This window comes from Mauremys reevesii, linkage group 10, assembly GCF_016161935.1.
Source record: "Mauremys reevesii isolate NIE-2019 linkage group 10, ASM1616193v1, whole genome shotgun sequence".
Lineage (NCBI taxonomy): Eukaryota > Metazoa > Chordata > Testudines > Geoemydidae > Mauremys > Mauremys reevesii.
Genome location: NC_052632.1, coordinates 76273317 through 76297720, shown reverse-complemented (window position 1 = coordinate 76297720; position 24404 = coordinate 76273317). Strand labels below are relative to the sequence as shown.

At 44.1% G+C, this 24404-nt stretch overlaps 2 protein-coding genes across 11 annotated transcripts in view; both read left to right on the top strand.

Annotated features, from left to right (window-relative positions):
• Positions 1–4588, top strand: part of FBXL18 (F-box and leucine rich repeat protein 18) — a 141430-nt gene extending 136842 nt beyond the window's left edge. Inside the window, exon 6 of the mRNA XM_039491607.1 lies at positions 4078–4588. Within this exon, the coding sequence (XP_039347541.1) occupies positions 4078–4111 (34 nt within the window). The 3' untranslated portion in view covers positions 4112–4588. The remainder of the gene's footprint in view (positions 1–4077) is intronic.
• A 3424-nt stretch (positions 4589–8012) lies between these two features.
• The window catches only part of TNRC18 (trinucleotide repeat containing 18), an 87751-nt gene continuing 71359 nt past the window's right edge, over positions 8013–24404 (top strand). For 8 of the 10 annotated variants that reach the window (XM_039490859.1, XM_039490855.1, XM_039490854.1 and 5 more), the window contains exons 1-3: positions 8013–8380; positions 9712–10097; positions 12118–12449. In XM_039490859.1, the coding sequence (XP_039346793.1) occupies positions 12245–12449 (205 nt within the window). In that variant the 5' untranslated portion in view covers positions 8013–8380; positions 9712–10097; positions 12118–12244. Of the gene's footprint in view, positions 8381–9711; positions 10098–12117; positions 12450–24404 lie in introns of those variants that run through there. The other 2 variants (XM_039490861.1, XM_039490852.1) reach the window with 2 other exon arrangements.

Genomic DNA, 24404 nt, shown 5'->3' with positions numbered 1-24404 from the left:
TTGTTTGTAATAAGCCATAAATCCAATGTCTTTAAATCCATGAGTTTTAGAGTCTGTCTAGCATAATTATGAATTTAAGCTCCCAGGCTTGTCTTTTGAAGGTGTTGTCCAGGTTCGTTTGAGGATGAGGACTGATTGGTCAGATACGGAGCGATCACTTTGTGAAAAGTTTTCACCCCTAAGTGATATGGAGGCAGGGGCGGCTCCAGGCCCCAGCACGCCAAGCGCGTGCTTGGGGCGGCAAGCCGCGGGGGGCGCGCTGCCGGTTGCTGCAAGGGCGGCAGGCAGGCTGCCTTCGGCGGCATGCCTGCGGAGGGTGCCGCCGAGTTCGCGGGACCGGGCAGCCTGCCTGCCGTGCTTGGGGCAGCAAAATGCCTACAGCCGCCCCTGTATGGAGGGCTTTTTTAAATAATTTTTTTGTGTGTGAGATCACTGGAGAGTGTAGTGATTGTCTGGGTACAGTTTTTAAACTTGATATCCAGTGTAAATGTAGTTGGGAGATTATAGATTTAAAGGACAACTCTGACATACACATAAAGTGTGCTTATTAGAAGGCTGATACTTTATCTGTTGGGCAGAGATTGTGTGGCCATGGATTATGGCCCCAGCAACTTTCAATAAAAACACAACAGTATCTGCCCATGAAAGTGCCCTTTATTCTCTATATAAACATAGGTACCTATAAAAAGACACCTGGATCGGTGAGCTCACTTCTGACCTTTCTCATCACTAGAGAGAATGACATAAAGTGTTCCCTCCCATGGTACACGTGTAAATGGTAAGCTCTCACATCTTAGCCAGCATGAACTCTGAGATAATGGTAGAGCTCAGCCATCATGTATGATTAGTATTGATAAAGAACACTAGGTGTGGATGAATGTGTCCATACACAGTGCATTTAGGGTGACCAGATGTCCCGATTTTTTAGGGACAGTCCTGATTTTTGGGTCTTTTTCTTATATAGGCTCTTATTACCCCCACCGCCTGTCCTGATTTTTCACATTTGCTGTCTGGTCACCCTAAGTGCAGTGGTGCTGGAACAATTTTTTTTTAGTGTGTAGTGATAAAAGGCAGGAACTGTGTATTTGGGTTGTTATTGCTACTTCAAGTCAGCACCTCTAGTTCCAGCACCTATGACACAGTGTTCTTTGTATATTAAGCATCACTAAAAGTAAAACTGTTTAACACATTTTATGTAGTTAAAAATCTATTTTAAGTGTTCCAACCAAAGCCATTAAAAATTAGTTTGACAGGATAGGATTTAAACTAACATACATATTACAAATAGTAAAGGTTTTTCTACGGGTGCCCGAGGGAACACCTGTGTGTGTGGTGGCGGCGGGGGTGTGTGTGGTATTTTAAAGCAAATATTAAAAGCAAACTCAGATTTGCAAACTGGCCATGTTGATAGAATTGTTAGATGTTGATGAAGAAACCTGGAACGGTTGATCTAAGCCATAAACCAACACGTTTAAAGGCAGGCTTGTTATGCTCTGCAGACCATTAATGTTCCTTGAATCCTGCCAAAAGGTTCCCATCAACAGGACCTTATGCTGACATGAATGCTGCATAACATCGCTTAATTGAGGCATTGTTGCACCTTGAATTTAGAATAAAGAGTCTAGAGGGAATTTTAAATATGACACCAGCCTCTTTCAAGTTACCCCCTTTCCTTTTTCTAACTGATCACTCTGGTCAGGAAGGTTCCCTAAAAGGGAACTCGTCCTGCTGTTTTGTGAGGTTCCCATCACCTTGAATAGTTTAGTTTTTAATTATTATTATTTTAGGGTTTCTTAATGCACTTGTATTTATTTTTCCAGCCTGCTCTTGCTACCTTTCCATCTGTGCTCATCACTAGCTTTTCCTTCTAATACATACAGCTTGTTCATCCTCGCCTAACGCGGTAGCCACGAGGGGAAAGGCGCTGGGTTTAGTCAGCCAGTATTTATGAAGAAAAAAAGAGCCCTTTGCCATTAATCTTAATATAGCGGGAATATTTTCCTATTAAAAAGACATAAAGCCGATAGATTTCCAAAGTGTCTTGTTAACTACCTGCACACCCACTCCTGCCTCACTGGAGTGCATTTGAAGTTTTGCTATAAATTTTTCACCCGTTGTCAGCAGGGTGGTTAGCGGGTTTCTTCTTACAAATTAGGAAGTGGCCTCTCCTGGGAGATATAGATATATATATATGTATATGTGTGTGTGTGTGTTGGGGGGCTCTGTGGGTGAAGCGAGCTTGGCTGGGGTTTGAACGTGGTGCTTCTGTGCAAGCCAGCTGCCCAACAACAGACATCTGAAGGGCAATCAGCAGTAGGGACACGTCTCCCATCTCCCAAATTACACCTATTAATACATTTCCGGAAGGGCCTTACCATTCTCGCTCCCTTTTCAAATCAGCATCAACTTTGCAGCTTTATTCACACCTTTTGGGGTGATTTGTTATGGGAGGGAACAATTGCTTTGCTGGATTAATTTCTACAAGGTGGGGGGAGGGGTTGTAAGATTTTAATTCCCCGTCTGGGTTTTTGGTTTCCTTGAAGAGGGCAGGCACCGCTCTCCTTTCCTTCTAAAGGGGCTGAAAGATAAGGCACTTCCCTGCATGCTGCAGTTTCAGGTAATTGCTCTTTCTGAAAGCTGCCATTCTGCTGCTTAAAGTCGGCTTCCATCCGCGGGCCAGGCTCCGCTTGGTGTATATTTGTCATGCCTCTTAGGCCTTTTGTTTCCATTTTGTATAGTTTGTTTATAAATTGTGTAATCAACCGGTGCATTAGGGGAGCTTCCACAGGAGCCCAGCTCCAGCACTCTTCCTCCAGCCCGCTCCCTACTGGTCTTGACAGCCCGAGGCTTGTGCAATCCCTTCATCTTTTCAGGAATAACCATTTTTGAGTGACGGTCAAAGCCAGGACAAGATAGCCTAGGTTATGCTCCCTCTATATTTGTGTCGGGTTTTCTATATTAAGTCACCGACTCTACACTTTAAATATAGCTTGGCAGTTCAAAACACTCTGGAAAGGTGGAGTAAGCACGTTAAAAATGCGTCGTGAAATGCATGCACAGCATCCGACACTTCTGGAAATGGGATTGCAGAGACTTGGTTAGAAGAAGAAGAGGGACTCGGTGCTAGATAAATACATGCAGCTGATGGCAGATGCAGTGACGGTACGTTCTGTTCCCAGCAAAAGGTAGAGATCTCGGCGGAAAAGAGGATATGGATGGGGACAGGGGGTAGAAAGATATAGCTGGGAAGGGGCAAAATAAATGCCAGCAAGGTTAGCTTCTGCGGGTTTCAGAGGCCAAGGAGGTCATTTTAAAAAATGGGGTTATCTTGAAATACAACCGAACCCACCCCCAGCTGTTAGGGCTGCCGTGGCAATGTTCAAAAACTATCCTGGGACAGCTAGGGAGACCGAGGGCCCACGCGAATAGTCTATCCAGGGTGATCTCATCAGCTGGCAATTAAGTTTCCTAAAACTTGTAAGTGAATGACCCCAGTGGTATTGTCTGGGACACAATCCTCCCATTCCCCGAACCCGGGCAGAGAGCAGCCCAACAGTGTGGCTTGATTTTCAGCCATGCATGGAAGGAGGTGTTAGAAACCCACAGAGGTTTGGTGGAAGCACCTGGCCGTTCTGCAACGTACGCGAGCGATCATTAAAGGTGTGTGAAGTATATGTCTGCCTAACCACCCATCCCTGGGTTTTCTGATCGACACACACTGTCCTCCCTAGACAGCTCTCACCAGAGGAGATTTCCCAGACAGTCCGGAATTTCTAATCAGACACGGGGCAGCTATTGCAGATCTATCCCCCCCTGGTAAGTGATGGAGTCCTATTAACACTTGCCCAGTTGCTGGCCACTGCACGAGCCAGCGGAGGAGCAAACAAACAGAAGGTGGAGGTGGTGGAAGTGTATGTACCCAGGCACCGAATCCCCTGTAAACAGACAAACCGTCATTGAGTTTTTTTGGTATGTGAAAGCCAAGGCCCTCCCCACATTTAGGTGCTACTTAAGAAATCATGTGGCAGGTAACAAAAACCTTCCCATCTTACATTTATCTTTTTTTTTTTTCTCCAGGATTTTTTTTGTTTTTTGCCACGTGTTCTGCTAAAGCCTGCCAGGGGTAAACGAGAGAAATACATTTGTGAACAACTGCTCTCCTGGCAAATCAAACTCATCCTGTCAAGGACTGGCCGACTCAGTCATGCAGTGTCCCCTTATCTTGTGTTCTCCCCTCCTCCGCCACAACTTGGGGGCTGACAAAGTAAACGAGGCTGGAGAGAGGAGGGAGTAGGGGGTAGGGTAACTCTTCAGAGGCCCTACTCCTACACTTTAATTTTGGGCGGGGGGGGGGGAGAGGTGGAGAAGAGACCCATTAGTAAACAGAAGATTTATGGCTGGAAATTTCAGAGAGCTCATTTCATTCCTTTCCAATCCAAACGCAGAACTGTGTTCACAAGCCAGCTAGACACTGGACTGCAAAAAATGATGCACAGAAAAAAGGGAATTGCACAAGATATCCATTATCTTTTATATATAATCTGATGCTAGGCACCACTGTACCATTAAATTCTTCTATCTGCAAGTATTTACTGCTGAGATCTGCTTACTAGCCAACCTAAATTTAGCTCAGGAATGACTGTTAGACTTGCTAGAAACATGAGGTTTTGTTTTTTTGCTGAGTTACATTTTGTTTCATGGAAGGCTTTAGTTGAGGGGGACAGGGGAAAAATACTTCCTCTTATTCAGACACCAGTCTTTATAGCAAAACCTATCGAGATCCCAGTTAATTAGCAATTCCGAAGAATAAATGCCGATCATTTACCAAAGGGGCCGAGCAACAATGAACCAAACTCAGTTTAGAAAAAAATTAGACTCAAATTTCAGAAGGAAACAAACAAAGAAAAATAAACCCAAGGCCATATATATTTTGAGCAAATGACCAGGACCACAGTGGGGGAGAAAATTCTATAAGAACTAAAATCATTGTAACTAGCGCTTGGGTTCAAATTCTCAACCTTACAAGCAAAAAAACAAGAGGGGGAGAGCCTTTGATCTTATAGATGAAAGCTTTATCATTTTTTTTAAAGCAGCAGAGGAGTGCTTCGGTTAAGCCTTTTATATACTGTAACTTTTCTAGACGAAGGAGGTGCTACTAGTTAGTAGATTTCAAAGGCTTCTTATGACTATGAATCCCTAAATTAAAAAGGAGTAAATAGTTCTAAAACTATCAAAAAGAAAAGTTTCTGAAGATCCAGGCTGGCACATTGTTGGCACACTGGTTTGAGCACAGTAAATAAACCCCAGTTTAGAAAAAGCTTGGGGAAGGGGTTCTTTTCCACATGAAACCAACCACTACTGTGTTCTAAAGTCAGTGTGAATAGAAGTGTAGTTAAATATACACACAAGATACACATACTCCCTCCTACCTATAGATAAACTACAAAGGATAGTATTCAAACCAACGCTGGTCTTTCTAATTTGTATTTACAACTGGGGTAAGCGATTAGGTTTCTGCTAGGAATTCTTTCATAAAAGCTGATTAAAATAGCCCCAAAGAGGTAGCTAGAGATCAGTATCATATCCCAGGATCTGGAGAGGGAAACGAAGACAAAGGAGGTGCCTCTGAAGGCAAACGGGTTTGGCTTTTGTGGAAAAACAGCGTAAAGGCTGCTTCAAGGTTGGAGTGTCCTTTGATAAGAAAAAGTATTTTGTCAGCCCAGCTGGGACTAATGGTGTGTTTATTGTACAGTGCCTCAAAAAGCAACCCAAGATTTCAACGGTACAGAACAAACAATAGCAAAACAAAAGAAAGTCTAATCTAATTAACGCCATGTAGAACAATAAGGGGGGGGGAAGATCCCTAATGCGCTTTAATTCAGTTCAGTGTATTTTGCAAATACAAATACGGAGCAGGTCGGCTGGTTTGAAGGGCATATGCGCCTTTGGCAGAGAAAGGAGCCCATGACTGCTGCTACGTGAAAAGAAATGGACCAGATAAGCTCCGTTGAGTTTCTGTACACTCAGTTCAGAAAAAAAAAAGTTGACGAGCATAACTCAAAACCGAAGGGAGGTGGGAGAAGAGGGGAAATGTTGGGTTTGGAGGGTTGTATAGATCTGAAAGTAGTAGAAACCCAGACCTTATTTTTCTGGTTTGAAAGAAACCGAAAGAGGGGGGGGGGCAGAGAAAATGGCTCCCTCCATCCGCCTGATTCGAATCATGGATTTCTGGAGTTTAAATATTTAGGCAGGAAAAACAGTCACAGACACACAAGCCGGTAGAGGAGAGCAAAGGGTTACTTGTAAAAGCCCGGGTTTAAAACATCACTATTTGGGAAAGTGTTTGGAATCTTCTCCCCGAGCCGAGCCCCGCAGCTTTCCGGAAAGGTAACTTCATTGAAAGGGATTAAATACCAACCTGGCAGGCGGCTGATTGCCCACGGGCTCTGATCTATTGGGGAGAGGGGGGAGAAAAGTTTCAGAGAGGAGGCTAGCAGGCTTTTAAAGAATGGTGTTTTCTCCCCTGGTACCGCACCCAGCCTACAAGATGGCTCCCACCCAGCTGGTATCTATCAGTCCGGCTGCACCAAAGGGGGGGAGGGAGAAATCCCTGATTTCGCTATCAGTGGCAAAGATCAAGGCAATTAAATATTTGCTACAGGATAAGGTTGCAGTTGGCGATAGAAAGCTAGCTCGTATTTAACTGTTTTTTTCCGAGGGGGGAAGGAAAAATAACCCACCCAGTATTGTTTACAGCGGAAGGCAGCCCGTGTTATGGGATTTGCTTTGCATTTTTCCCTGCATAACAACATCTCGAAAGCCTCGTCCGGGTAACCATTTGATTACATAAAATGCCATTAAAAATAGCTGCAAGGCTCTTCTTGCGTTGAGAGTTGACCTAGTACATTTTTCTCGCTTAAAGCTTTTTGGGGGGTTTGGGTGGCTGACAAAGCGGGGAGTGATGGGGAGAGAGCAAGATTGATCAACAGAGAAATCGCAGCTTTAATGAAATGCAGATTCCCTTCCCCACTGATGAGAAACACACTTGAAAAATGCAAGCGCCATTGGCAACCTAAGGACAAATAGGCAGAATTTTTTATTAGCAACTAAATGATTTATTGCATACATACCCCACCATCACAATTACAGCGTCTTGTCGGATCCGGGTGTGAAAACATTAAACATTTATACAATATGCGTTTAAAGCCACATAAAAGCGATTAAGCCATTTTTATTTTTTCCCCTCTTTGGTCTGCTAAAGGAGAACAAAAAATGAAACATTCCGAATCCAGGAGTTGAGAAGTCCAAAGAGGATGGTTTGGATGGCTCCTGCCTTGATCGTTAGGGTATTTATTAGCGGTGGATTTTTTTTGTTAAATTGCATTGAGAATTTGCAAGCTTTTCGAGGAATAAAGCGCTATTTAAAAAAAAAAGGCGTAAACTCAGAGGGAAGCTGTCACTCATTGCTGCTCCAATGATCATTCAAAATCTCTCAGCATTCTGTTCAGGCAGCCATAAGCCACGGACTTGCATTAATTTTCTTTGCAAACGCCTCCTCTTCCCCCTCCCTCCAGGCCGCTCTCTCTGCTCGCCCGGCCTCCCCCCCCCCTTTCTTCTTGTTGATCCTTTGGCTAATTTGGGATCAATCCACTGTTGATGAGTCCTGCTGAAATCGCCGTCCTTTCACTGGGGTTTCAGAAGGCGCCGGGGTGATATTTGGATGAGATCTTCTTTGCTTTAACATACAGAATTGCTTTTTTTCCTCTTGGCTCATGACTATTTTAGAGTTTGGGGTCTCCCCCCCTTCCTTTCCTCGCCTCTCTTCCCTGCTCTTCTACTTCCAAAAGAGGGCAGCCTAGAAACCTGAGCGCTACGGTTTGACTATGGGCAACTTGAAACTATCCTACAGGACTCGACTTTTTTTTTTTTTTAATTTATACTGGAATTAAATTCGATTTCCCCTCCCCCTTTAAATACCCAAGTTGGGCGGTGGGGGGGGGGGGAGGGAGAGTTTCTAACTGCTTGACGAATTTCAGGACTTCTTGGTTAGAGGAGAAGAGGTGGTTCGACTGATTTAAACGCCTACACTGTTAAATCTAAGGCTTAAAAAAATAAGATAAATAAAATCAAATCAAACCGTGGAGCAGTGAATCCGAAACCGGGGTAACAAAACAAAGGTGTTTGCAATGTCTCTCGCTAACGCGCAGCATTGGTTAACCATTGCAGTATCAGAGCCTTCCAGATCGCATCTGAAGGTTAAAAGGAGGCAAGTCTCGCTTGCTGTTAAAAATAGTTTACACGCTTTTTCGCGAGGAAGGCGGCTGAATTTTGAGACAGGGTCTCCGTTTACACGGGGCCGTGTGTGTCTCCCTAAAACAAGGTATGTTCATCTTCCCAGGCGGGGAAAACAACACCACACCAACAAGGCAGTGTGCAAACGGATTGTGCTGAAAGAGGCACTGTAATCTCAAATGCAGAGTCTCTCGTCTCCCCGCTGCAGCTAGCGGAGCACGTCTCTGCAGCGCCGGGTTTCTCCCACCTAAGCAGATTTCGCATGGGGAGGGAAATACCGTCTTTGAAACTCACTACGAGGTGGAAAAAACAGAGCCGAGACTGTTTATTAAAACGGGGAAGGAGAAGGGTCTCGTAGGAGCCCTGCAGTGAAATGCAAATGAAATGAAATGTCAGTTGGGATTTTTGACCACAGATCATTGCTCTTTAATCGTGTTTTCAGCTCGGATTTTTTTTTTTTTGGTGGTGGGGTGGGGGGGGGAGTTGTTTGCCTTCAAAGGAGCTGTGTAAAGGGACTATTGACTCTCCTCTAACGTGCATTTATTCTGGGATTATTTTAACCAGCCAGGCTGCAGTTGGTTCTTATCACCTACGTTTCTATAGGAACCTCTGTTGAAAAGGTTATACACACACTCACCGGCCTCTCGAAAATATTAAAGAGGAGCTGCCTTCGATTACGGTCTAGTGAAGGATTCTGTCGTTTCTCCCCCAACCCAGTAGCCACCCACCCCCGCTGATCCTTGCCGCAAACAGCCCCAAACTCCGGCTCTGTCCCAGTCCCGTTAAGAACAACGCTCTCTCTGGGAATCCACTAAAGCTCAGTTTGAAATGATAAAGGGGGTGTTTAAAAAAAAAAGAAGAAACAAGCTGGGAAATATTTCCCAGTAGATCTGAGTAAAGCCCCAGCTAGTAACTGCAGAAAGAAGCGGGGGGGAGGACAACCCCCCCATCCTGCATTATTTGCCCTGGATGCTGCAAGCTTATTTTTCAATCAGAACCGCGGCCCCCGATCCCTGAAAATAGGGGACTTTCGCTAAATGCAGCATTTTCACGAAATAGAGCGAACTGAAAAGAGCCGAGCTGCAGCTACAATCACCTTCTATTTTGATCAGTCAGCCCAGACTGGGGAAGGGGGCGGGGGAGGGCAGCCTTGAAACGGCCTCCAAAAATTCTCACCACCAGTTTTGATCATTCAGCCCTGTTAGGGGAGCCTAGAAACCGGTCGAGTCCTTGGTCCATAATTGGTTTTATAGGAATGGCTGAGGGCCAAAGTGTTTACATGAGGGTGAGTGGCAGTGCGAGCAGCCAATGGGAGACTTACTATGAAATTTTGGCTGGCCAGCTTGGAGAGGGGTGGGACGGGAGGAACAATGCTTGTTTCATTGCTAAAGAGGTTTTTTTTTTTTTTTTTTTTTTAAGATCGAGCGAGAGGAACTTGAAAGGGGGTTTGTGTAATGTACCTTTTCCAATCGCGGGCTGTATATGGAGATTCTGAATTCTCTAAACCAGCGCTACCTGGATTTTATTAAAAAGCAGAGCCCTCTGGAGCAGGAAAGCTGGATTTTAAAGGAAAGCGGAGAGCTCGGTGCCTGTGCTCCTTTTTCTTTCAGGGTGGAGGAGAGGGTGAGACCGACTTATGGACTAAAAGGACATTTTTATACCAAAACAAGGCAAGACGGGCAAAAAGTACTGTTCTAGCTTGGATCTAATTTCGGAGTCGGGAGGAAAGCAAAGGCAAAGAGCTGAAGAATGCCAAAGAAGAGAGTTGCATAGAGGAGAAAGGCGGATTCTTCGGGGCTGGAAAGGTAGAATTCTCCGAATTTATTATTATTTGTTGCAGTAAGTTAACTAGGTTTTGTTTGCGTTTTCGGTGAATAGGTTCCCTATGGGATCCGCTCCCCCGTCATCCTCCAAAACCCTTCCCGTAGTCTAGTTCGCTTTGATTTCACCCCAATTTCATTACTTAAAAGCCCCCCTCCTTTTTCCACCCCCTCCCCCGACACACACACACACAAATCGAAAATAAAAATAAGGTTTCCAAAGCAACTCCCCAACTTCTCCTTTGCTGATACAGGCTTGGAAAGGAGGTAAGAGAGAGACATGTTATGGTTATGGGCTGTTTTTAATTAAAAGCAGGAATGCAGCCATTTTAACTGCGTTTAAGAGGAAGGAAAAGTAAGGAGGTTTTGAAATTGGAACAGATACATTAACCCCCCCCTCCAAAAAAAAAAAAAAGCTAGAATCAAAAGGGTCAGCTAAACTTGTCCATTTTGTCATAATGTTATTTCATTCCACCGTAAAATAGACCATTAAGAGGAGGTTTTTTAAAAAAAATGCAGCAATACCCCCCGCTTAAAATGGAAAGCATGTAGCTAAGGATGTCCAGTATTTTTTTTTAAACATAAGTAAATTTTTCATCTGGTAACCAGAGGAAGGGAAGAGCCACTGCTTAATAAAGTGTAACTAAAACCAGGCTAAAAATATGAAACAAAGCTGGAAAGAAAACTCATGTTAAATGGCGTTTGAGTGTTCTGGGCAGTGGATTCCCTCTTTAAATTCTGTGTAGGTTAAAGAGGGGTGGAAATAATTTCAATTTATTTCAGATAATTCTGAGTATTTGCTCTCGAGAGAAAACATGGAATACGTGAGACTTCTTCACTTGATCTGGGAACCAATGCTCACTAAACAGCTTGAGTACCCTTTAAAACACACACACACATATATAAGAGAATGATTGCATGGTATTGAAAATAAATATTTTTTGGGGGGGGGCAGATTTAAAATATTCTGCTTCCCTCTACCGCCCGTTTTCCCTCAGTAAATTCTAGCTATCTTAACATTTTAACTGAAAGGTGATGAGTATTTACGAAGCAAAAGAGGGTTCTCGAATTAAGCATTTTTTTTTTACTAACTAATTTCATTGGCAAACAAGCCGCGGTTTAGAAAATACGTAAGAGTATTTATCCCTTAGTAAACCAGTAACTGAAAATGAAACTGAGGATAATACTGTTTCTAATAAGACTGTGCCAAGATGCAGTCCCATCTCTAGGTAATCTCCGAATTAAAATTATATCGTTGTTTTTTTAATCGTGTGTTCAGTAATAAATCCACTTTCACACAAAAGTGTGATTTTAAGTGGATTAAGGAACACCAATTTAAAAGCCAAATAATAATAATTGTAAAATCCCCAGCTGCGTGTACCTACTGCAGTCCTCAAGGGCTAAAAAGTTAAATATTAAATACTTTCAGGATAAGATAATGGGTAAATGTAGAGTGGGACATTTTAATCTGTGGGAAGGGGAGGTTTCGCGGTTTTGGAACCTAAAGTTGGTGATTGTGGAGAAGAATATATACTGCGGTGGCTGGTTTCAACCAGATTCGTGGGGCAGGAGAGGCTGGAATGCCGGAGTTAGGTTTTTATTAGTCAAAAATTATTTTAATCCGATCTAGCGGGGCTGGGTGAACTCCCCCTTGGTTTTGGGAGGGGGGGGCGCAGAGGGGAAGGTTCTTTTAATTAAACTGAATTCTCTCTGCTGTTATTGCAACAAAAATATCGGATTCTCCCAAGCAACATTGAGGTCCTCTCTCTGTCAAGCCCTCTCCTTTTCCCCTTCAAGGCGAGGAATTTTTTTAAAATATGATTTATATCGGTTGTTTGGAGGGGGAAAAAAATCAGCCCAACTTTTGGGTGACCTGTGTATTAGCCTCCGTTTGCAAACAAAATGACTCATCGCGTGTGTGAGGTTTGGATGTGAGGGTGAATTCACCGGAGGGACGGTAACCCCCCCTCCCCGCCCCGTGTTTGTATCTGTGTCTCCCCTGCAGGGCGCTCGCCTCGCCAGGACCCCAGCACCCCACCGCGCCATGGGACGCTTTCACACTTTAGTTTTAAAAAACATCTGAACTGGGGGGAGGGGGGGGGAGATAAAGTCAACTCGGAGTCCGCGAGTGGATGATGGATGGCAGAGATTTTGGGCTTCCCCGATCTTTTCCCCCTCCTCTGCTGTCCGGGCTGGCCATGGAGAGTCACCGAGTCGGACCCGCCAGCGCAGCCGGGCGCATCGCTCCATCCGCCGGCCACATGGCTGCGGGGCTCCCGGCCCCTCTGGCACCTGGAAAATACCTCGCATCGGGCATCAACATCCATTCCCACCCGGGTAAGGCGCTTTGCGGCCCCTCTGGCGGTGTGTGATTTAAATCTCCGAGTCTGAGCTGGAAAGGAAAAGCCCCCAGCCCCTTGCAGAGCCCGGGAAGGGTGGGTCCCGGTTCGGGGACTCTAGCTCGCCCTAGCGCGGGACGAAATAGATCCGATCCCATTTTTTCTCTTCCCAAAACGTTTCCTTTTCCCGAGGAGGAGAAAGGCTGGCGCGTGCGGTGGGAAGTCTAGGGAGGCATTTCAGTGTCTGGGGGGGGCTTTTTACTTTCTCCCCCTTCGAAGAAACTGACCTGAAACGCGTTCCATGGTCTTCTAAAATGTTCTCCCGGCTGATAACATTTTGCATTGAAACCTTTGAAACTTGTCTCGTGGTTTTTTGCTTTAAACATAACCCCAAGATTTCTCCCACCTTCCTCGAGTCCTGACTCCCCTCCTCTTTATTTTTTTTAACTTGCTCGATTACACTTTCCCCCCCAAAATTATTTTTATATAAAACCGGGACATGGGAGAAATCTTCACTTTTTCCTAGTCCGGATTTTTGTTTAAACCAAAGGATTACTAGGTTTCTAGTCTAAATACCCCCCCCCCTCCAACATGTAACAATTCATCCCATTTTTTTTTCGCCTCGGATTTAAATCTGCCGGGAACAGGATTAAAAAAAAAAGTCTGAATCCTAATTTCAAGACGAGATCGTTCTGGTTGGTTTTCTTGTCTTGTAGATGATCATTTCAGTGACTGAGAATCTTGTTTAAAAAAAAAACACCCCACAACACCAAACCTGTGCTTTTCAGCTGAATGGCAAGAGGTGCTAACGCAGGGGTGGAAGACAGGACGAGTTTCCACCCCCAGTTTCTAAGCAGGGCAGTTACACAGTCGGAACACGCTTTGTTTTGCTAAAGTCTGTTTGTGTTAGCGCCTGAGAGCTCCCTCTGCTTTCATTCCCCAGCGTCTTCGTGGCGTCCTGGGAAGTTCGTTAAGTAAAGCAGGATTTTTTTGTGTGGAGGAGGCAGGGGGATTGAACAACCTCAAAAGTAAATTGTTTAATAGACACCAGCTGGATTTTAAAAATCAAGGAAACTGCCTGGGAGGAAAAGAGGAGAAAGCGGTCGGAGCTGCGTGGCGGCTTGCTCTCTGGGAATGCATCGCCTATAAATACCCCCAATGTACCATGTGAAGCCAACATTGTTTAATTTTAGCAGCCTTATTTCTTTGATTGCATGGCAGAGGGTGTGTGTATGTGTATGTATGTGCACAAGGAATGCAAACTAAGAATGTCAGATCAAGCCTTCCTCTCTTTCCCCCTCCCCCAGTAATTTATTGTCCGGGTTTTGAGCTACAGCGGTAGTCGGTTGCTTTGGGGGTGATTCAAGGCAGATGAAAAGTTTTAGTGTTCTCAGAAATTCCCTGCTCCCAGACCTCCCCTTATTCCTTGGAGGGAGAGGGGTCCGCATAGGGGAGGGGAGTGGGGGAAGGGGAGGCAGTCAGAAATAACACACACACACCGCATTATGCATCCCTGGGGCTAGCAGAATATCCAACTTTTGCACATTAACTGAGGCTGCATTTTTTGTGGTTGTGTGTGTGACTCCGTTAAAAAGCTGAGTAGCTGGAAGTGTTTTTCTTTTTAAAACTGTAGATCGAAAACTGTGGTGTGGAGGGGGTTTTTACGGTTTACGCTCTTTTAAAGAATCAATCCTTTACCAGCCTGATGGATGCAATTTCTAAAGTGCTTTGGGGCTATTTCTTATTAATACATAAAACCTACTCTCGAGTGCCTGCCTTTTTAGAAAGGTTTTTTTGTGTGTGTGTTTAAATTCTTAAAAGTCAATATAGCTGGGAATCGGTCTGCACACGTGCCAGCCAACTGTTTATTTTTCTTTCAATGCACATTTAAAATGTTGCCTTTTCAGCTACTTCGTGTTGTGTAGCCCGTGTTTGTGGACTGAAAGGCGGTTGCTTGCAGTGCAACACTCAAATATTTCTTCAATTCAAATTTCTTTTTTTCTGGGTGTGGAAAGGTGACTCTGAGTTTACTTTAGGCGTTGGTAGGGGACGAGTTTTGCAATAATAAACCTGCTTTTCTCCACGGCCTCATGGAATGAATGACTTTGAAATTTACAAACCTGATTGCCAACATCTGCAAAGAAGGAAGCAGCCCGCATCGAGGGAAAGATTTATTGGTTTTAGAATAGGTGGCAGTGCCAATTTTCCAGGTGCTAAAACAAGAGGTGTAAAATGAAGAGCAATAAAACGAAGCACATGGGCAGACACCTCATTTTCCACCACCTCCTGCTAAGGCAAAATGTAATCTCTCTAAAATTGATCTCTCTGCCTAGACAAACAGGTTGAGCCTAGTGTACCAGTATTCAGTTTCCTTTATTTTTAAAAGCCATACAAACCTGTAACTCTTTGCTAGAGAGGATGATTGCAATTACCTTTCCAACTTGTATTAGCCCAAGCAAGCAAGGCGAGCTTCTATTATCTCATGACATAATTGCTTGATGTTTACCCCCTTTTCCTCTGGCTGATCCCAGAAGCTTCTATAAATCTTGTGGCTCTGAGGTGCAAACACTGTCCTTTGAAAGGAGGTTCAGGTAGAACGTCCCCAGGGGCTGGTAAGCCAATGGGGGGGATCTGGTCCTTATTTAAAGGAATTTAATCTTCTCTTTTCCACAAATTCGGATTTGCCATCTAAGCCACTTCCAAGATAACTCCCCCATCAGCCTTCCACAATCGGTTTCCCTGCACTCCCTCACCAACACTCTACCCTGTATTACTATTAACAAAGCTCTCTCACCCAGGTTGGCTACAGTAGGGAGTGGTAATTCCCAGACAGGCTAAATTGCATTAAAAAGATATGTACAATTAACAGTTTAAACTTCCATTATGCCGTGGCAGTTGGTAGACAGGGATTTTTTACGGCTTTAACAATTTCATTTTAAATGATGATTGCTTCCTGCTATTTAGAGCCTTTCTTTTTTTTTTTTTTTTTTTGGCTGTCATTTTAAGGTGTTGAATGAGGGAGGGGGGTAGCATTTTAACAGAGCATCTTAAAACCAGTCAATGAATAATGCAGGGCGAAAGCAAGTGACTGCTGAATCCCTCCCCAAGTCATCTTCAACTCAATTCATCCCTTTAAAAATAGCATGATTTACCACGCTTCTGGATCTAGTCCCTTTAGCCCATTGATTTAAAAATTCTTTGCTGTGTAGCCTTTCTTTGCTAGAAAACGCAGAGCTGAAGGACCCTGTGCTCTGGCTCAGCTAAGAGACTTGCAGGCAGCTGTCTCTTCTCTTATGTATGTATTTTTCATGCGAACTTGCCAATAATCCTGATCCATTGAAGATTTGGGGGGGGGGGGGAGTGGGGACAAAAGTCTACTGTCTGATGCAGTCCAGTGTGGGTTGTTGCAGTTATGGGGAGGGTATGGGGCAGTGAGTAGGTAGATCTGGCTTCTCTGCCATCTCAGACCCTGTGCTGGCAACAAGCAGGTCCTAGGGGTTCGACATTTCTTTGATTCTTGGCTTGCTGGAGATAGGCAGGTCGTTCATGTGACTTTTGGGTGGCAGAGGACAGGATGTACATGCAGCCAGGAGGTAGCGTGACGCCTTCCTAAGGGTCCTGCTAAATGTCCATGAAAAGAGTTAGGAAGATGACGTTATGCAATGGGATCTCATCCACCGCAGCAAAGGAGTTTGGCAAGAAGAGGAGGTGTCCTTTAAATAAAAGAGAAGGTAATTGCAATCAATGATGCCAGATTGCAGAGTCCATTAATATGCCAGCTTTTCATCTCTGGAGACCTGGGTTCAAAATCTGGTGGGTCATTATTGGTTTTTGCCTTAGGTCACAAGTGAAATGAGTTTAGTGGTCTCGGCTTAATCCACAAAGCAATGTTAGTCCCAGCACAAAACCCAGAGTTAGCGTGTTACTGTTGGCAATCTCGGCATAGGAAAAGTCTGAGACTGAACAGCATGAGCCGATGCAGGACCATGCTGTTAAGTAGCAGAGCTGTGTGAGAGAAACTTGCCCAGCACCTGACTATACCAAAATGTACCAACCTCCCTGAAAACCACAACAAAAACCTGCTTTCCCCCCAGTGTGAGGTTTATTATTTTGTATATCTGGTGAGTGCTTTGTAGGTATTGCTACATTCTGGTCTGAGGAACTCGATTTTCTAGTGTGTTCCACTAAGGCTTCCTGAATCCACAAAAAGGGACTTAAATCTTAATGGCAAGACAAGTTCAATATTAAATAAAACTTGCAAGCTTGCCAGCCAAAGAAAAAGGGCCCAGATTGAGGGAAGAGATGCTTTTATATTTCCACGTTAAGTATCTGTGTCCGGATATAGGAAGTGTGAGAATTTTAAAATGGATTGGAAACTGATCCTATCTACACCATTGCAGTGATTAGCAAGAAAGTCTGTTGCACGTATTTACTGAGTATGAGACTTGGGCCTGCATAAAATTGATAATTTTTGCCAGCATAGCTACATTGGTTAGAAGCGTGGGTTAAAAAAACCCAACGCCTCTCATCTGACATAGCCATGCCAGCAAAAGCCCCACGTAACTGCAGTTATACTGGCAAAAGTGCAGTTTTGCTGATATAAGCTCCATCCACATGAGGAGTGCTTTGCTGGCGTAGCATCTGGTTCAGCCGTACTGGCCAAATGCTCTTAATACAGACCTGGCCTGCCATCTTCTCTGCCTGTAAATTGCCTATCACACTGTTTAGTGCGAGACAAATGGTGAGAAATAATAACCTGTAACCTCTACACCAGCCTGCTGCAAGCTGGGATTGGGATGTGAACTCTAAAGTTATCCAGTGCTGTAAATTCAACTGATCAGCTTAGTGGTTCAGCACAGGTATTTTGGTAATTATGATATGTTCTGGGAAAATTTCATTGTGTTCAATGGGGAAAATTTCATTGTGTTCAATGGTCCTTGAAATCACACTTCCCCTCTGGGTAGCCTGGTGGGTCTGGTACAGTGGAGTGCTGGCTTGTAGTGTAAAACAAGAAGGAATGTTAGCTGACTAGAGACCTGCCAGAGGTTGTATTTCTCCCTCGCATGCCCCTCCCTTGTTTAAACTAGGCATTTTTGACATACACTTACCAGTGCAGTCCCCCCCAATAGCAGTGGTGGAGAGAGGCACTTGTGCAAAAAGAGCTCCAGATCACCATGATCCAGATCGACGCTGAACGGGGTTCATGCTTGAACTAGTCATGTGCAGCCCTCGCTGCTAAACCCAGGGTTGCGAGTTCAGCCCTTGAGGGGGCCATTTAGGGATCTGGGGCAAAAATTGGGGATTAGTCCTGTTTTGAGTAGGGGGTAGGACTAGATGACCTCCTGAGATCCCTTCCAACCCTGATATTCTATGATCTGCTGCAGTAGCAGCACAAGTGGAAATTTCTTGGCAATGCAGTCTAGGGTAGGAACACCCCCTCTCTTCCCCCCCCCCCCCCACTGTCTGGGTTACCAACTTGTTGACAACAAATAGCTGAAGGTTGATAGAGGAACAGTGACAGTTATGTGTCTATTCACCCCAAGGTGAAGTTGTGAATATGGTAGTTAGGCCATGTATTTTGTCCCCTAGTAGGTATTATAGAAATATTTAGAGCATACATTGGTAAATTACGGTGCAAGAAGAATAACTGTTTTGTACCTAAGAAGGACGGGAAGAGATTGAGATTCCCTGACCTTCCTTCCCTCCACTACCAATTTTTCCACCAACTTAAACTGAGATCACTTCAAAGCTTGCAAAGCCAGAGAATGTTATGAGAAGAATTGGCTTCTCTATTCCTGCACTAGTCTTCATTTCTGGGACTGTCCCGTGGGTGCAGCACTTCTTCCAGTGCAGTGACCCTAGTGACAGTCATTGTGAAGCCATCTCTCCAGGAGAGAGACTTGAACTGGTGTAACAAACACCAGCACAGAACGCTAGTGTGGACCCCTCCTGTAGGTGCAACAGTCTTGCTTTTTAAACTACATATGTGTAGTTATACCAGGGCAAATTGACCTGTTCTAGACAATCTGCATAGAAAGGGCACCAGCACGTATGCCACTGTGTTATCTAAACCTGTTCACACCAACTCCAGGCATTGCTGGTGACCACCTGATCCCTGTTGACATCAGAGCGTTCATCATTGCAACTACCACTGGAGTTGAATACCTAGTAGCGGCCGTAGGAAATTCTAGCAGAGGAAGGATAGGAAACTACTCGAGCAATGAGGGCTAGTCTATAGTTCACAACAGACCTATTCCTTTCCAACACTTCAGCTGGTAGGGGAATGGAACTTGTTGGAGGGAAGATGGGGATGACGCTTGCTTGTTGTTTAGCTTTTCTAATATAGCAACGTTGGTAAGCAGAGCGGTTGTTTGCAAAAGGGAAATTCTAAATTTCATTTCCTTCCTAAAGACTGCAGCAACGTTCTTGTTGGTTTATAATTACATTATAATAGTGGTTATTTAAGGAAATTAATTTAAGGTTCCTGCAACAACGTTAACATAGCATGTTGCACTTTGTGGCTTGGTCTGGACTAGCATTTAAAGGTGTGATGGTAGAATTAGCTAGCTAACGGGATCTAACACCTAGCTCTAGTCCAGGCAAGTTGTACTTAAGGAAATGCTAAGCTTGTCCAGTTACAGCCTGGGTGCTCCACTCTCCAAATTTTGACTTGCCTAGTTTGGCAGGTGCTGAAGTACAATTTGCAGTGGTTTTTGTCCAGTTTTAGAAGGTGTTAGCTAGCTCAATCTAACAATACAACCATGTATTGGTTGTACCAGTGTCTGGCTTAAATGCATGGCTTAACCTAGCACTGTCATACAATGTATACCCTAAAATATAAGGGATGTGTGAGCTTGCTGAGTTAATATTACTGTATTTGCAAGTATCTTTTTAATAAAAGAGGCTAGGATGCAGGGAGTGGGTGCGGGGAAATGTTTGCACTTAATAATGGTAAAATTTAAGGGGTCCCAATTAGATTGTAAAGTTCACACCTCACTGAGATGAATGAGATACAAGCAGAGAGAGAGAGAATCTTTTCTGCTATGATTTGTCTGAAAATAGTGCTCTGAAGAGGTGGGTTGTCAGAGCAGCCTGTCATCTGCATAGTGTTTGCTGCATCTTACCAATAGGGGTGGGGGGCCCTTTAAAGAAATTCAGGCAGGTCTAGAATTGCAGGAATACTGCTCAGTGCAGCAAAATTTGCAGAGATCTTCCTAAGATCATCCATCCCATAATTCTCATCCTCACCATTTTCTCTTTTTTTCCATTGTTGAGGCAGAATTAGGAGAGATTTTTGTTGTGTGGATTTCAATGCAACATTTAATATTTATTTTTTAAGTGTATCAAAAAGTGTATAAACTCTAACCCTCTGGTGCTGTGGCTGGATCTGTCTGGGCATGAGATTTTCTGCACCTAGCAATTGTGGGATCAAGACTCCTTGTGATTTTTCTCCAGTCTCCAGATTTTTCACCAGTACAAACTCCCTTTTTACACTAAAAGAACAGGAGTACTTGTGGCACCTTAGAGACTAACAAATTTATTTGATGCTCAAATAAATTTGTTAGTCTCTAAGGTGCCACAAGTACTCCTATTCCTTTTGCAGATACAGACTAACACGGCTGCTACTCTGAAACCTTTTTACACTAGTACGTCACAAGTGCACTGGGGGAGTAAGAGTGGTAAAAAAAAAAAAAATCCCTAATGTAGACAAGCTTCCAGGAGTGGTATAGCAGTGAAAGTTTGGCTCTCTTTCCTTAGTGTCACAAATGATCAGCTATTGCGTATGCAGTATGCTTCTGTTTTCCTTTCCCGTTGTTTTAGATGATGATTATGGGAAACAAAAGGTGATCATTTTGGTATCACTCTAAATCAGGGGCGCATTGAGGAAAAAAACTGGGAGGTGAAGGATGATTCTAAACGGACATTGCTGGGGACCTGAAGAATTTTAGTGTTTTAATGTGGCAAGAGTTGAAATGTTGATAAAAGATATAGGTGACCTTGGGAACAATTTTTATTACAAGCATCAGTAGTGGCCAAAAGAATCATTTTAAGGGAATTGGAAAATTGACAAACCGGCTAAAGATTGTGGGACTGGTACAATGAAATGAATGATGTGGCAAGTCTGGAAGAGATACGGTGGTCTTAGAGAAATGACTGAGGGAGAATTTTAAGGAGATTTTGGACCTCCTTTCTAGATCTGTATGCCTGATACCTTCAAAAATGGTCACAGTTCCGTATATCTAGCCATCTTTTTTTATCCTGGTATGTTATTAAATGTTAGATAATATATAACCGTCAAGAATAAAAATAGTCCTGCCTCCTGTGTACTACTGCTTTTCTCCTCCCCACTATGTTCTGTTCAGCCTCTTATCATTGGTCTTTAAGCTGAATTCCCCTTGGTTTTGAATGCACTTTTAATATATTTGGTTTTAATTGATTTTAATTATGAAAATCATTTAAATGACAGACATGCTTGGCAGGTGAGGTTAACTTTGCTTTGCATATATCTTCTCTGCAAAAAAGAGTGTGTTCTGAACTCCAGTTCGCCCAGTCCAGTTAAAACAGCAGTGAAGACCTGACAACTCAGCTTTTAATTCAAGTTAAAGTCTGCAGGGGAGCCTGCTGTTGAACTCACCTAAGTTAACTGAGTTGCCAGGTCTTTGCTGCTATTTTAACCTGCGTTAGCTAAATTGGGTTAGCTAACCTGTGTTAAGAACGCTTTTTTTTTGTTTTTGTGAAGATATACCCTTCGTGCAAGTCACAATCAGGGCAATAACATAGGGTGTGTGTGTGTGTGTGTGTAATAACTAGAAAGCAATAACACATGGCACTCCCTCCATGTACTGTGTGTGTGACCATTATGTAGTTCTCTGTTTCATATCCAGATCTGTTATGTCAATATACATCATATGGACGATGTTCCGACAAATCAAGTTCTATTCTATTCAAGTGCATAAACATCTGTGTGTGTGTGTGTGTGTGTGTGTGTGTGTATTATCAGCCCCCCTCCCCTCCCCCCGGTTTCTTGGTTTTGGTGAAATACCAAAACACTTTTTCTCCTTTTTATGCTCCAGTAGCTGTACACACCACACGTCATTTCAATCCTGTGTTACACTCAGGGGTTTCCCTTCACTATCCCACTGCTGCAGCAGAGCCTTCTCCATAATGAGATTAGTAGCACAAAGCAGCAATTCTTCTGCTTCTTTTAATGTATGTTCTGGGTTTGTGTGGGATCGGAAATTCCTACTTTCATCAGACGAGCCCTCTCTGTAACATTTTTTTGGACAGATCTTCCTCGTCTCCTCCTCACAATGACATTTTGTGTTGGTACAAGCATTGTATACTCTCTCCCCCCCCCCCACTGCCATTGTTAAAGTTAGTTTTACCTTATTTTCTTCTCTAAATCTCTCCACATAACTGAACTGCCTCCATCTTGTCTGGCACAAGAAAACTCTGTCTTTTCCTAGCCAGTTAAATATAGTTCTGAGAATAATAAAACCATCTCTTGTATCATTTAGACAAACATTTCATGCCTATAGGTAGAAGTATAAGTGACATCCCGTAGATGACAATACTCCACACAAGTAGCATCTGTTGCTGGGTGGCTGAACTTTGCAACGTCAGGGGCCGTGCTGGCAATTTGTCAAGAGCCCATGGGCTGTGTTTTAATTTGAATATGTATTTGCATAATTTACCAAGAATTAAGGCACACAACCATAATATTTGCTTATACTTTTACCTCCTTTGATCAGCGACTTAGAAAGCGCTTGTTTTGATTTTTTTGCCAGTAGTAAAAACATGGCCATTTCCGGTTGTGCCATCTTTCTAACGGCAGGGAGATGTTAGCAAAGGGCTACTTTTTAGGGGAGCAACTACTGGGTAGCCTTGATATGGGGTGAGGTTTCAAGCAGAATGGTGTAGTGTGTTTATTTCATTAAAGGCATGGTTTGGAATGCCAGGGCAGGTGGTAGAAACAAGGTGCAAAGAGAAGTAGGGATACAATTGCAGGTGGTGCTGGTAGCAGGAGGAAAGGTTCTGCTGCCCAGAATGATGAGACAAGGATGGGGTGGTGGAGTTTGAGAGGACAGGGAGAGCTGATGGCACTCACTGGAAGGTGTTGTGAACCCCACTGAAGACAGGGTTGGGGAGGGAATGGAAAAGGGGTAGAATTGTGGGGTCTGGTCATGCCATTGTTGTTAATGGGGCTTTCTGCTTACAAATGGATGGTGTGTTATGGCCCACGGGCAGAAGGTAATATGAGATTCAACCTGTCAAAAAGCTCATGGTACTCAATCTGGGGGGTCTGGGGAGGGAGAGAACTATCCCAAACACAGAATCTGTGGGAGCGAGAGATGTGGAAAGGCGTAGTGCTGCAAGATACGTGGGATGCTAGTGAACCGTAAATAGAGAGGCATCCAACACAGACCAGAGAGGTGAGTAGTGCCTCTTGAAACCACCCTGGTGAGACAGCATTGAGAATTGCATGTGGCTTTCTGTGCACCTCCATCCCATGAGACGGCCAGTTTGACTAAGAAGGAAAGATTAGAGGACTAAAATCTGAATAGCTTAGCTGAAAAAAACCCATCTGTGGGGATTGCAAGTTTAGTATTTGGAGGGGTAAAGGCCCAAGGACAGAGGAACGTTCAGAATGGTTCAAAGAATAAGTGGGTTGAGATAAAGAGGAGAATTATTTAGGGCAAATACCAGGGAAGATATCTTAAAGATGTTACGGTCTATTCTGGTTTGCTGCATATAGGGACAATATCAGTCCCTGGTATAGATCTCTGTATGTTTCAGGACCAGGGTAAAACACACCAGCGTAAGGCCATGCTTTACACCTGTATAGAGCATTTACACTGGAGTTTGTATCCTGTATCGGCACAGAAATCTCTAATGTAGACAAGTCCATAGGTTGTTGACTAGTCTTAGTGGTGGAAGCCACATCAGTTGCAGATGTCCTATATGAAGAGGACAAAGCAATGTAGGGAACATTGGCGGGAGAATGTACATTGGGAGGCTTCTGTTCTCTCTGGCTTCTGTGATTTTAAGCGTTGGAGTCTAGGAAGACTGTAAAGGAGGAAGTGAGGGAAGCCGAGATGAGAGGAGATAGAAAGCATGAAGGAGAATTGTGCATGAGCTAGTGGTCAAATACCACACGCCTTGCTCGTGTGAGCAGTCCCAATGAAATTATGAAGTCGAGGGGACTCCTCACGTGAGTAAGGCATATGGTATTTGGCCTTATTCAGATGTTTTGAAGGGGACAGTAGAGAGCTGGGAGATGGTGGAATCTTGGCCTTGTCTAGTGTAGACAACCAGTTTAAATCAGCTTAGAAATCTAGCTCATTAAACCAGTACAAACGCCTCATCTGGATGCTCTTGAAGGGGTAGTGACAGTCCATGTGACTGTGTCCTATTTGAAGCGACACTGGAGTTAGGCTAGTTTAGGGGCAGAAACAGCGATTCAGACACTTGGCTCTAACGAGTCCATGTTGTGCCATCGTCTGGAGGGGGGGATTAGTCAGCCCAGCTCTGTGCTGCCCCACTGCAGCTAGCCATTAATATTCTTCCGCCCCTTCTTGCTACCAGGGCCGGCTCTAGGTTTTTTGCTGCCCCAAGCGCAAAAAAAACCCAACCAACCTCCTGGAATGCCGCCCCTGAAATTGTGCCGCCCCAAGTACGTGCTTGGTTTGCTGGTGCCTAGAACGGGTCCTGCTTGATACGCAAACCTATGGTTCCAGCTTTTTTGGGTAGGATGGTATTAAAACTACTCGCAAGCCCTTTATTACCACAGTGTCTGAGCGCCTCACGGTCGTTAGTGTGATGTAGGGAGGTACTCCTGTTCCTAATTACAGTGGGAAACTGAGGCATAGTGTGGCTTGCTCCATCTCATATGGGAAGTCTGTGGTCATATAGGGAATAGAACCTGGATCTCCTGACTCCAGCTTAGGGCCTT